At 54.3% G+C, this 12,345-nt stretch overlaps 2 protein-coding genes across 2 annotated transcripts; both read left to right on the top strand.

The window, feature by feature from the left end:
- Window positions 1-4,952: 4,952 nt before the first annotated feature.
- G647_05516 (uncharacterized protein) lies at window positions 4,953-7,385 on the top strand (the record flags this gene model as incomplete). The annotated part of the gene is made up of 4 exons (XM_008729844.1): window positions 4,953-5,104; window positions 5,155-5,195; window positions 5,244-5,673; window positions 5,729-7,385. 4 exons carry the CDS (start codon window positions 4,953-4,955, stop codon window positions 7,383-7,385), a joined length of 2,280 nt encoding a protein of 759 aa, XP_008728066.1.
- Window positions 7,386-9,702: 2,317 nt separating this feature from the next.
- Window positions 9,703-10,494, top strand: G647_05515 (uncharacterized protein; the record flags this gene model as incomplete). Its single annotated transcript, XM_008729843.1, has 3 exons — window positions 9,703-9,909; window positions 9,966-10,127; window positions 10,180-10,494. 3 exons carry the CDS (start codon window positions 9,703-9,705, stop codon window positions 10,492-10,494), a joined length of 684 nt encoding a protein of 227 aa, XP_008728065.1.
- Between the last annotated feature and the right edge of the window lie 1,851 nt (window positions 10,495-12,345).

Below are 12,345 nucleotides of genomic sequence, written 5' to 3'. Positions count from 1 at the left end.
AGGCCATTTCAGTCAGGCTCGAGTGTGCGCATTGTTCAGGAATTTCTCTCATCTCAGGCCGCTTCCATTTTTTTGGCCTGCGGCTGCGTGTTCGTACTTTGTACGAGTTACAGTTCCGGCTCTCCCGAGCCTGCCGGGAGCGAATCAACCAACGAGCTCAGCGCGAGCACCAATGCTAGGCGGGACGCTCAGACAGCCAACGGTCCCTCCAGCCCCTCTCAGCACTTCTCCGGAGCTCGAGCTGACCAAGCAGACGCCGCGCCAGCGAAACTCCACGAGATCTCGCGTCCAGATAGGCCGACATTGCGCAACCTAGCATCTCGTCCTTCCCCAGGACCCGAGTGCATTACCGTTATGCAGCGGCGTCGAGACAGCCGTTTCCCTTTTTAAAACCAGTAGCGGGGGGAGCGGCTATCATCACGAAAGGTGCACAGCGAGGTTCGCATTCTTACCGGACCTACGGTTTGGACGTTCACGCTGATGCGTTGAGCTCAGTCTAAGAACCTAGACCCCAAGGACTAATCCCGCACAGCGACTGCCGAACACTGACTTTCCTCTCGTCCCTACGATATTGTACGTCTCGCAAGGGATAATTGCTCAAGGTGGTCAGCTATGCGGCTGAGTCATGTCTACACCCCTTGGCTGCATAAAAAGCTCCTGGCTGTGGCAATCATTAGCCAGCTCGGTGATCACACTCATCATGACAAACTGTTCCCAAGAACAACACTGCCTCAACTCGCATGTACAGTGGGGTACATCTGTCCTTCGTAGCATGCTCTTCTCCTTGCGGCCACTGCAATCGTCCGTGATTTCTTGACGTACTCTCGAACCGCAGTCTGATTCGACGATGATTCTACACTGGGGCCATTCGTTCCTCTCGGTGCCATACCGCTAACACGACCTCGAACGGCGAATACATTTTACACAGTGATACTTCGTAAAGGAGGCTAATCGTTGACGAACCTGCTGTCTCGTTTTGTGTAAAAACAAGTGCTGTATCATGTCTCGACGCACCTCCATTGTGGCGTGGGTCGGCCCGCTTCGCATACAAGCCTGTTGCCATGGAGTCTGCGCAGTAAACAATGGCTAAAGGCCAGTGAGTGTGAGACTGTAGCCAGAAGATTCGTAGCTAGAGAAGCTATTGGAATACCCAACTTATTACTTTACGGTGACCCTGATCAGATGTACTGTTAAAGAGATTTCTCTTGTCCGACTCGCGAGTAGAAGAGTTGTTTCGCAACGAAGTTCCAACGAAGCAAGCCTCCATGCCAAACCATGCAGTTTTCATTTGAGTCGTCCTCGCAAACATCCAAGTCGAGCCTCACAAGAAGTTGGGGCCCAAGGATCGAGATGCTGTGTTACACGGAGACCGTTGTTCCAATTCAGACGGAGTATTGGGTCTTTTGGGCAACGAGACTCTCTGTTGGCTGCGCAAAGTCGAAGGTGTCGCAAACGAGCTGTCGCAGCCGTGACAATGTCGAGTAGCGTTGAAAAGATAGAAATTTCACACATCGTCCGAAAGCGATGCCAGCTGATTGACATGCAAGCAAACACGTCGACAGGACAGATCCAACCTCGTGCAGAAGATTGTACTAGCGTGGCACATGAGAAGTGGTCGATGATAGAAGCACCCTTCAACCACAACACATCCAAGTACTGCGGGTATAACAGAGCCCGAGAAGTAAACCTGAAGCGTGGTCCAACTGCTCTGACATGCATTAGGGATTCACAGATTTCCGACCGTCTTATGCTATGTCGGCTTGGATACCTCCTCCTCTCTACGGAGTACATCCCCGCAGAAAACAGATTCCAGAGGAATTGCATGAAAATGTCGCTGTGGGGTACAAATTGCGCGTGGAATCACGGAATATAGCTGGGGCTTCACGTCAGAGAGCAGCTGCGCCGAGAAAGGTGTTCTTCTCCGGCGCTCCGTCGTTCATTCTCACGGGTACCCAGTATTTCGTACGATTATGGTTGTGGAAATCTCCTAATCAATTACAAGGTATCCTTGCCCATGCTGGAAGCGCTCTCGGCACCGAAACGTGTCTTCAATTTCTCTGCCAAGGACAAACCGCTCAGGGCACAAAATGATCTGCAGGAGGGATATCGTAGCTTTGTGGAGCGCCGAGCCACCAGGGCCTGTGAAGATTAGCAGCCGCTGTGCGTTCAGGGAATGTTCCCTGACATCTCAAATTGCCATTTGGCGCCCAGTTCTTTTTTAGGCGCACTAGCCACAGCAACCTCCGAGCCAGCCGGATAAGACTATCTCGCTTGTTGATACCCTTGATGCGGAGGGCGCCAATCCCGAGATGATCTTCAAGCGACTCAACACCCGCCCTGTTTGGGCAGAAAGGTGCCGACTCTCTGTTTCAGTGAAATGGGAGTCGAGGTTCTTATGGTATATGTCGGGGGAATCGCTTGGTAGAATTTCCAGTCGCTGCTACAAGAGACTGAACATCAGGCTTCTCGAACTCATGTGCGGCCTTCATTTTTGCTCGCGACTCGATATCGTGTCGGATCTTGGAAGCCCCGAGGCTCCATTTCCCACGCATCAAAGCGGACGCGAGCTCCACCGCTACGCATCAATGATGATATCAGTCAGCCTTTTTTGGAATGTGCCCATCAGCGTATCCACAGAAGAGCATGACGCGAGTGGCCCAATGGCGTTATCAATTCCGCTAGTTTGCAAATTATGGCAGAAGTGCTTGTTCCTGGATGTCACTCGTGTCTGAAAGTGCAAGCGAAGAAAGTGGTGCATGTGGTAGCCGGCATGTGGCGAACGAACATCGGTAGAATCCAGCCGCTGTATTCTGCCGTCGAGATCGTCAACGCAGGTCGAGAAGACAGATGAAACAACAGGCTGCAGACCGGAAATAAACTGCTTGGAGGCGAACCACAGTTACCATGCATGCAAGTCTCAGACTGGCGGGTTGTGCAACCAGGGGGTCTGAGACCCACTTCGTATGCGCGTGTTCGCATCTTGTTGACGACGAGGAAAACATCGCCGCCCTTGCCCAAGCCACGTCTTGATCTGGTTCTCGTCGCTTCTTCGGCCTGGACAGCTCTGGAGAGCGCGAGGCCTCTGATTACTGGGGCAAGGCGTACGGAGTAGACAGGTATCAGGTTGCACTGGACACGGAGTTATGATACCGCACGAGGAAGGTCGCTGTCGCGAGACTTGTCAAAGGACCGTCGGCCGGGAGATAGATCGTTGATCGTTCTGGATTAGTTCTGTAGCCGATATCAGTCTCCATACTCCGTACTCCGTCTAAGCTAGCGAAATACCATCTTTGCAGGAGTACTGGGTACCTCGTAGTGATGGATCTGGTCGTGCAGCTTTGCGCCGGAAGAAGCGGAAGTGGATACGTGGGTACAAAACGGCCACGACAGAAAGGTGTGGCGGTGACAGACAGTTGGCTAGCAAAAGTCGTTTCCGGTAAGACTTGTGCAATATCTGGGTAGCGAGACTACACCATGGCGACCATCTACGTGGCCTGCATCACCAAACAAGGCACGAGAGGGCCACGGGCTTCTTCCGTCTCCGGCCGACTGGGTTGGCCCTGATCAGGCCATAGCGGCGTCCATGAGAGAAAAACTCCCGTGCCGAGTCGGTTCTGTTCGAGAAGGCTTGTGAGAAGGAACAGGAACGTGCGGATATAGCGTCCCTGAGGGTACCTGGTAGGTTTAGAGAGATTCCCCGCGCCGTCTCGAGTTTTAGGCAACGCAGTAATGGTCTCCCAAAATTTTATGCAGGCCCGACTCCATTGTGATATCCGTGCTTGGTCAGGCGCAATTACGGGAAGATGCGGTGGTGATGATGGGGAGCTTTGCACCAACTGGGACACAAGCCGTTGGGTTATGAGCTGAGTCTTTGCTTAGCCTGTCTATAGCTTGCCAGCAGCAAGAACTCCAAAGCTTTGATTGGCAGTGGTGGCAATAGTAGTTGAGCGGTACTCCGTGCGACCGGCTTCTTTATTGTGAAATCGGCGTGGGCGGGCTCGAATGATCCGCCGGAGTCCTAGACCAAGCGAGCCAGCACGACGAGTTAAGCAGCGCTGTGCCTGAATGGCGTCTCACAAGTGGTTCAGCTGGGGACGGGGCCACCTGAGGAGCGTCTTTGGATCATTTTTCAGCGGGTTCCTGGCCTATCGTTGGGGCCGTTTCGAATTGCACATCACCTAACGCACTCTACTCTGCCCATCGCCCGCTAAACGGATCCCCTGCACGCAAGTCCGAGTCTCCCTTTCAATCACAGCCATCCTGCTTTTGCTGCACCGCGACCATCGACACCGTCACTCGCTCCCTCACCAACACCTCACCTCTCTGCTGTACCACTAACTCTTGGCCTTCTTTCAACAACGTTCTTTTATTTCAGCTCGAGCATCACAGCATGCACATCTGATGGCATCGCCCCTGAAGCGACAGTGATTCTCCCCTGTCCTCGGCCCAGAAACGACGCCTGCAGCTTTCGCTGGTGTTGAAACATCCCTCACCACCGTCACCCTCAATTAAATCTCCTACCGCATCTACTTCACTTCAACGTCCCTCGTTCCGACTCGATGTCGCCGTCGATCTAATCGCCGACCGCTTCTCTTATCACTCGCTCATCTGTACCACGACACACCGGATTAAAAGTTGCTGTTTGTATTGAAAATACGATCATTCTGTTTGGAAAGGCAGTACATATAATTCCACCAGCTTCAGTCGCGACCACCTCGCACAACTGGGACGTGCCTTCTCAGGCCGCCTGGGCCTAATATTTTTGAACCAGTCTCCTCAGTGCCCTGAGACGCAATGGCACCTTCTCCGCCGCGACTACGGATCCTTTCAGGTGAGCATCACATTTGCCTCCCCTGCCCTTCCCTGCGCCCAGCAGCTACCAGCGGACCACGATTCGGTTTCTGCTCTCTCCCTTCTTTGTCTCCTTCTCTTTGCCGCCGAACCCACCGGAGATGAATCGGGAGCTAAGACGGTGCTGCATAGTGGGTGGGAATGCAGTTTCTGCCTTCCTGTCATGGCGACTGCAGGCCACCAACGCTTGCGACGTGACCCTGGTCTGGAAAGCCAACTACCAGACCGTCGCCCAATATGGTGTCTCGTTCAAGTGAGTGACAGGACTTCCCGCACCCTGCAGCGCGCCGCTGACTTGTCCAGGTCTCAACTCTATGGAAACGAACGATTTAAACCTAGATTTGGTATGTTGCACAAATCCTGCTCGAAGAACGTAACTGACTCCTTGACAGTTGTCCAGAGCCCCGAAGACGCCGCAAGCCAGCAAGCCGCCTTTGACTACGTGCTCCTCTGTGTTAAAGCCCTTCCCGACGTCTACAATCTCGCCGACATAATACAATCGGTCGTCACTCCCCAGCATACGTGTATCCTCGTCAATACCACAAACACATTGGGGGTAGAGAAACAGCTCGAGGATCGATTCCCGACGAATGTCGTCCTTTCTCTTGTCTCCGGCGCCGATCTGACGCAGCTTGGGTCGAGCGAGTTTGAGCACAGCGGGTCTACAGAAATCTGGGTCGGCCCGGCAAGCAAGAATTCTGCGATACCAGAGTCGATTCAAAGGGACATGTCAGAAGCCCTAGCCATGACTCTGACAACGGCTCAGGTCGACTGCAAAGTGTCTTCGAATATCAAACAACAGCAGTTTGAGAGGATGATTGGGTTCGCACCACCTCCGCAACACCGTGCAAGTTCAGAGAAGCTAACATCTACCCAGGCCCATTGCCTTCCATCCGGCAAGCGTCCTCTTCGAGACTCCTGTCCTAGCAGACCTGATTCGGTTACCCGGCGTCCAAGAGCTCATATCAGATGTTGTTGCCGAGTTGATTGAAATCGCTGGCGGACAAGACTGCACATTCCCGAGCGATTTTAAAGACACTACAATTCAGTCTATGCTCAGGTCCTCGAGTCAAGACCCCAGCACGATGTACCAGGATTTTACCGCAAGGCGCCCAATGGAAGTCGAGACCTACCTGGGCTCCCCGTTGGAACTGGCGAAGGCTGCAGGCCTCAAAGCCCCCCGGCTCGCGACCCTGTATGCCATGCTACGACACGTCAATACCGTCAACAAAGACCGCCCTCTCGCCTCATCAGCTCCGGCAGGCATGCCACAATCTCCATCAACCATGCAACCACCCCCACGAACCATGTCCCTTGCGAATCCTCCTCCGCCTCGACAAACAAACGGGTTTTCCAATGGCGCTCCCAGGCCCTTGCGTGGACCACCCATGGGCCATCCAATGGGTCCGCCAGGCAGACGCGGACCGCCTCCCGTCAATGGCTTCCGCGGACCACCAAACAGCTACCCACCTCGGGGGCCTAGCCAAATGCAGCGCCGACCGTCGTATGATGAAACCAACCTGGACGAATTCAGTCACGTAGTACTTTACGATGAACTGCCAGACGGTGATGTGGCTGCGAATCTACCAGAAAATGGAGGTGTTCCTCCGGCCGCGCTTCGGGAGCGAGAACTCATGCTACGGGAGAAGGAGCTCCAGTTGAGGCAGCAAGATATGGCAATGAGAAATCGTGGTGGCAGCGTTGGTGGTAGGAGGCCTCCACCCAATCGGCATCAAGACTTCGATGATGACGATGATGACGACGATTACTTTGATCCGATGCAATCCCGGGGACCTCCTATGCCGCCGATTGACCCTGACAACTTTGACATGATGAGCGTCACGTCCAGGCGGACCAAGCGGGCGACTAGCCAGAACCAGCTTCGAAAAGACGCCTTTGGGAACGGGGGTGGCATGCGGCCGGGCTCCTATGGACGCCCCAATCTCAGCAGGCATCGAACCAGCGCTCAGCTCCTGTCTGATATGCCTATGCTAGGGGAGAATATTCTGAACAATCCAATGATGGGATTTTCCTCCAATCGGTATGGCTCGGTAGATCGCAAAGAGATGGCGGATGAGTCGCGTGCCAATTCCCTGACAGCCAGCCGTCTGCAGGAACTGGGTGGGATCAATGGAGGGCCGTACCCTGGTCCGCCTAGTAGACGGACAAGTCGCTCGCCTGGCAATCCGTTCGGGCCAGCCGGACGGGTACCGAATCGGCCATCGCCACCAAACGATCCCTACGTGCAGTCGGGGCCCCGCCCTAACGGCAGACCCTCGCCACCAGGAGGGATGCCAGCGCCGGTGCCAAGGTATCCTCCGAGTCAAGCTAACATGATGCCTACGCATCAGATGGAACAGGCTGGGGTGAGCAAACCCTTCCCACCACCAAAACCGCCGGTCAAGAGTCTGACTGGGAGTGCCAGTGCTAGCGCCGGGAGTGGTGACAGCGGCAGCGCCAACATCGATTCGGAGCCATCGGCTCATAGCAGTACAAGCAGCTTCGCGCCTCGACAAATGCTGAGCATGCGGTAGCGACACGCAAGCGCACGTCCTGACCCCGCGGCACCGGTCCGTCGAGTTTGCAGCACGCTGGCGAACAACACGACGAGCACTCGGCGTTCCCGCACAGTATCGGATATACGATTGGGTTCTTGCCCTATTCCACATATATTTTAATGACTGGTTCAGAATTCTTACGACGAGATGGGCAGCGACTGTCCGTCACTTCAGCAAAAAGTATCCGAGACGACTCGTTGAAGGCTGGCACACGGTTGAACGGAGATGTTGAAACATTCGACTTTTGCTCTTTCAGTACATACCGCATTGCAGGAGAAAGGGCTTCTTCTTTGCACATGAAATGCTGCGCCACCAAAGTGGCGCGATCGCTGAGGCATGGAAAGGGACGGAAGGCCACGTCGTGGCTTGTCGTGTCTCTCCCTTGTGCTTAGGTTGGAGAGGAATTTTTGTATTGCATACATTGGGAAGATACACTTTTCAGGCACGAACACGATGGGACCGAAAATGAATAATCAACTATGCTAGATTTCTGCTTCTCAGATCAGGAGCCGGACGGGTGAGGTGGAGGCAGACAACAAGACGTTGCCGTGGAATGGCAACGAGGGCAGCAGTGGCGGCAAGCCGGTAATCATGAGAGGCAAGCCCAGATTGGCGGAGCGACCCATAGTGAAGTGACAATCACTCTGTACATCAAGCAGTGTCTCGTGCCTCGCTACCTTGAGCGACTGCATACATGGAGTTGACCTGAACCGCGTTTCTAATGTCCGATATGAGTCGTTACTGGTGACTGCAGAGTCTGAATAGTCGACTGCTACAACGTATTTGAGGTGACCTTCTGCATACGTGAGCTGCACAGGTTGGGCGCAGGAAACTCAGGCAATCGGACGATTCGCCGCAACTGCTGTCACCCAACACGTATCGCACAGAGTATCAGCTCGGCAGTATGATGGTGTCGGTGCGACAGTGGCTGGTGTTTCACGGATCCGAGACCGCAGACGATCACTGCCACATACTCTAGGATGCGACAGGGGAGACCACGTGCATCGAGACCCTGCGGTGCGGCGACTGACGTTGATGGCAGCGACGCAGGGTTCTGGGACAGCATACGGGGTACGAGGTACTGTAGCATGCCGTGTTCCACGTGGTTTTGGCATACCGCCACCCAAATGCATGCCTCAGCACCCCATGCCGGGTTCGTGGTCTGTGTAACTCGTACCGGGTTCAGCTTGTGTCAGTCGTCGACGTGAGGACCGGTCCACACCAAGGCTTGAGCGACTGAACCCTTGAAAGTGATCCCAAAGTTCACTGAGTGGTCCACGACTGGATGAAACTGCGATGCTGCGCTCTCTCACACCCTCCGACGCCTACAACTGCCCGCCGCGACCGCGTGTACTGTCAAGTGCTCATATCACCCTCCAGACTACCGCGCACATCTGTCTTTTCACCGGTCTCCCGAGTTCTGCCCGGTCTCTCTCGACGCTACCTCTATCTCCCGCTCAAAGGGAGCCTGTGTTGCACGATGTCGACGCCGGTGCTTCGAGTCGACACTTTCCAAGGTGACGCGGCGCAGACACTGCCGTATCATGTGCGAATAATTGCCGTGAGCCTGCTTGCTATGTTCGAGACCACATCACCGGTCCAGGCTCCAGTCATACGCCGAGTCCAGGCATAACACAACCGGGTGCCATTGGGCCGTCTTATTACGTGCTCGGCGGAAGCAATGGGCTTCCACTGCATACAAGACCTTATCAGGACGGTACGCATTCCGTAGCGATCATATCCAGTATATCCCTCCCCTGTGCCGGCGTACGCGAGCGTGGCTGCGAGCGCCCACTACCGCAACGGGCAACGTTTACCTTCTCTTTTGGGCCATGGCTGGGCTCAAGTGAGAGAAGTTTGCACTCCATTCGAAGCCTCGTGGGTTCGGCTCAAGATCCCGCACTTTCAAGCGCCGTCTCCTGTGCCAATGTTACCAAAGTGACTACTCAGGTGACTAAGCGATGCAAGGACCACTGCAGCATCGTCCTCGTCAGTCCGGCCCTGCAGCTCGTCTTTCACGTCCAGGGCTACGAGGTATGATTGGACTGCTCGGCGAAGGGCGGCGTTGCCCAAAGAGAGCGAGGTTTGTTTCTTGGTCTCGATCATCTGATGTTTGACAGCAAAGGTTGTCCCGACCATGGAGGCACTGACTGTATGGAGACGCATCCAGAATCCTATTGTGGAAACTCTCCACCCTTTGTCAACATGGGAACCCGGCGGCTCGCTAGCAAAGATATATTCTTGCGCATTCGGTTCACCTCCAGATCCTTGGCTGCCGTCTGCAACCAGCACGATGGACTGTCACAATCCCCTTCAGATCGAGACATACGACTCTTGGCCCGTCTTCCCTTGTGAGTTAGACCACAACCACCTGAGTGGCAATGCGGATCCTGTCTTGGGCCGCATCAACGATCCGCGCAGCGGCACCTCGAACCGGCTCACATATGAAGACCTTGGGCTTTTCGACCCGGACACAATGGAGACGATTCTGATGGGTGTGGTAATTTCCCTATTTTCCTCTACCAGCAACTCGCCAGGCTGATGCTCGCTTCGCAGGTCGAGTCACATCACGAGAAGAGCAATCCAACAAGTCTTGCCGCCTGCCCTGATAGTATGAACACAACGGTGACTCGACCACCGCTTGCAAAGATAGGAATCAAGGCCCCCTCTGATCATGGACCGCCTTTGCCGGAGATGGTGGGGGACATTTCAGGAGAAGTATGCCGACGGCATGTCGTCCACCGATCCCATCAATTAACAATCCCTCCAGCGTCGGCGGGCTCAAAACCGTGCTGCTCAACGCGCACACCGGGATCGCCAGAAACGCTATGTCGCTCAACTCGAGAAGAGATTCTTCGCCCTCCAGGCAAACTACATCCATTTGGACGAAAGGTACAAGACCGTGCAGAAGGAGTACGAGGCCTTGGTCAGCTTTGTGCGATCTCAACCGACACCGACAGAATCGCCCCTTCTGGGGACAGTCGCTGAACCTACCCTGACTTTTTCCTTCCCCGACCTGCAACGGCGTAGCGAGTTCTCATTGTGCGAGCAAGAGCTCGATCGTGTTGCTGGCACTTCGATTTGACGAAAGTCCTTGGCCAAAACTGCGAGCCCCTTGAACGAGCAGTGACGCCGCATTCGGGCGGCCTCGGCCTGCTCGACTACAGCAGGCACACGCCTGTCGAGGCGCGGCGATTGTCCACACGGCGCATCCACTACCTCAGAGGGCGCTTGTTCGGAAGTAGTCCTTGATCCTCCAACAGACAGCTCTAGACCAGTCGCAGACCCAAAGGCGTCTTTCAAGCTAAGATCTGTGGCGTGGTATCGAAGTCCTTCTGATGTCCGGCCTGACATCCGAGCCGTGAATGCGTGAAGATCACCACACATGGGAACGTGCGTCACCCCACTAATCACCAGGAAGTCAGACGATGCGGGCTACGGGCTTGACACTACGCCGAGTCCAACATGTTACTCCCTGTGGGAGGATCTCGAGAGACCCGCGACGCCTCGTCAGCTCATCCCACGAAAGAACACATTGGGCATACGAAGAAGGCAAATGTGAGAGCTGTGACTGCGCCCCACGCCACCAGCCATAGTGGTGAGAGGGATGAATCTACCGAGACGTCTTGAGGTCTTGAAAATTAGTGGGCAGGATGGTCCTTGGCGGGCTCGACTATCACACACCACACCTTCCTCCCACGACATACTACAGACAGGAAATGCTCGCACGATGCACGATCTTGGGTGTGTGCACGGACATAGTGTAATGCGGCTCCTGGCCAAGTCGGCCCTGTGAACCTTTACCAGTGTCTGGGGTGTCTCCTGCCAGACGAATATACCGAGGATCTCGACGTCGGTCCTCCGTGACGGAAAGGCAAACGGGAGACGACAAGGACCGTAATTCGAAAAGGTTACAGTGTAGTAGTCCACCGTGGGAGATCGGGGCAGCCATTGCTACGAGTACACAGCCTGGGTACGCCTCACGCGTTCGACCAAGTGTGGAGTGGATTGAAGGGGAGTGGAGGGGAGTGGAGTGAAGCAGACTAGAGTGTCCACGCAGGCATGGGACTGCACAGCACAGCACAGTACAGTATGGCAGTACCTGTACATAGGTTGCTATACCCACGGCATAGTGAATGCGAAGGTGATGACAGAGAAGAAGAAGGCAACCAGTTAAAGGATCGAGTGTACGGTGTGGTAAGTATAAACTATACGGAGTACTGTTCTATATACACCACCAATGTAGTCGTCATCTACTTAATATCTCTATCCGTCTATTTCATTATCTATATATTAGTTGTCTATCTGTCTATTTGTCTATCTATCTATCTGTCTGTCTGTCTGTCTGTCTCTGTATTTGTTCATCCGTCAGTCCATCCCCTGACGAGCCCTTTTCTAGCTAATATAAGTACAGTAGTTACGTTATTCATTACTATCAGGACTCAGTCCCTCCATTAGTCGCTTGGTTGCTCCTGGTCAGCCGCTGCTGCTGCTGCTGCTGCTGCGCCTGTGTACATGTGCGTACCTTATAAAGGACGCGGGATATAGTACAGTACAGTTAGAAGTACAGCTAGCACCTTTACCTTTTCGCTTCTTACCTCTCGCTTCTCGCTCCTCACTTCTCGCTCCTCGCTCCTCACTTCTCGCTCCTCGCTCCTCACTTCTCGCTCCTCGCTCCTCACTTCTCGCTCCTCGCTCCTCACCTCTCACTCCTGGTGTATATATATCTCAATGTCGAGGAATTACGGCGTACGGCGTATAGCTATTCTCTTTCCCCTGCCAAAGCTGAAATCACTGGCTCAGAGCATCGTCCATGCTAGCTAGGTACAGAGTGCGCCGGTTGATGTTTCTGATCAAGTCATGTCCAAGTCCAGCTCTAGGTCCAGGTCCAGCGTCGTGGCGAGGACTACCTAGGTAATTCATAAATGCAAATGTG

This window comes from Cladophialophora carrionii (genome assembly GCF_000365165.1).
Source record: "Cladophialophora carrionii CBS 160.54 unplaced genomic scaffold supercont1.4, whole genome shotgun sequence".
NCBI classification, from domain to species: Eukaryota; Fungi; Ascomycota; class Eurotiomycetes; order Chaetothyriales; family Herpotrichiellaceae; genus Cladophialophora; species Cladophialophora carrionii.
The sequence above is the reverse complement of the archived record's forward strand: the minus strand, read 5'-3'. Positions and strand labels throughout refer to the sequence as shown.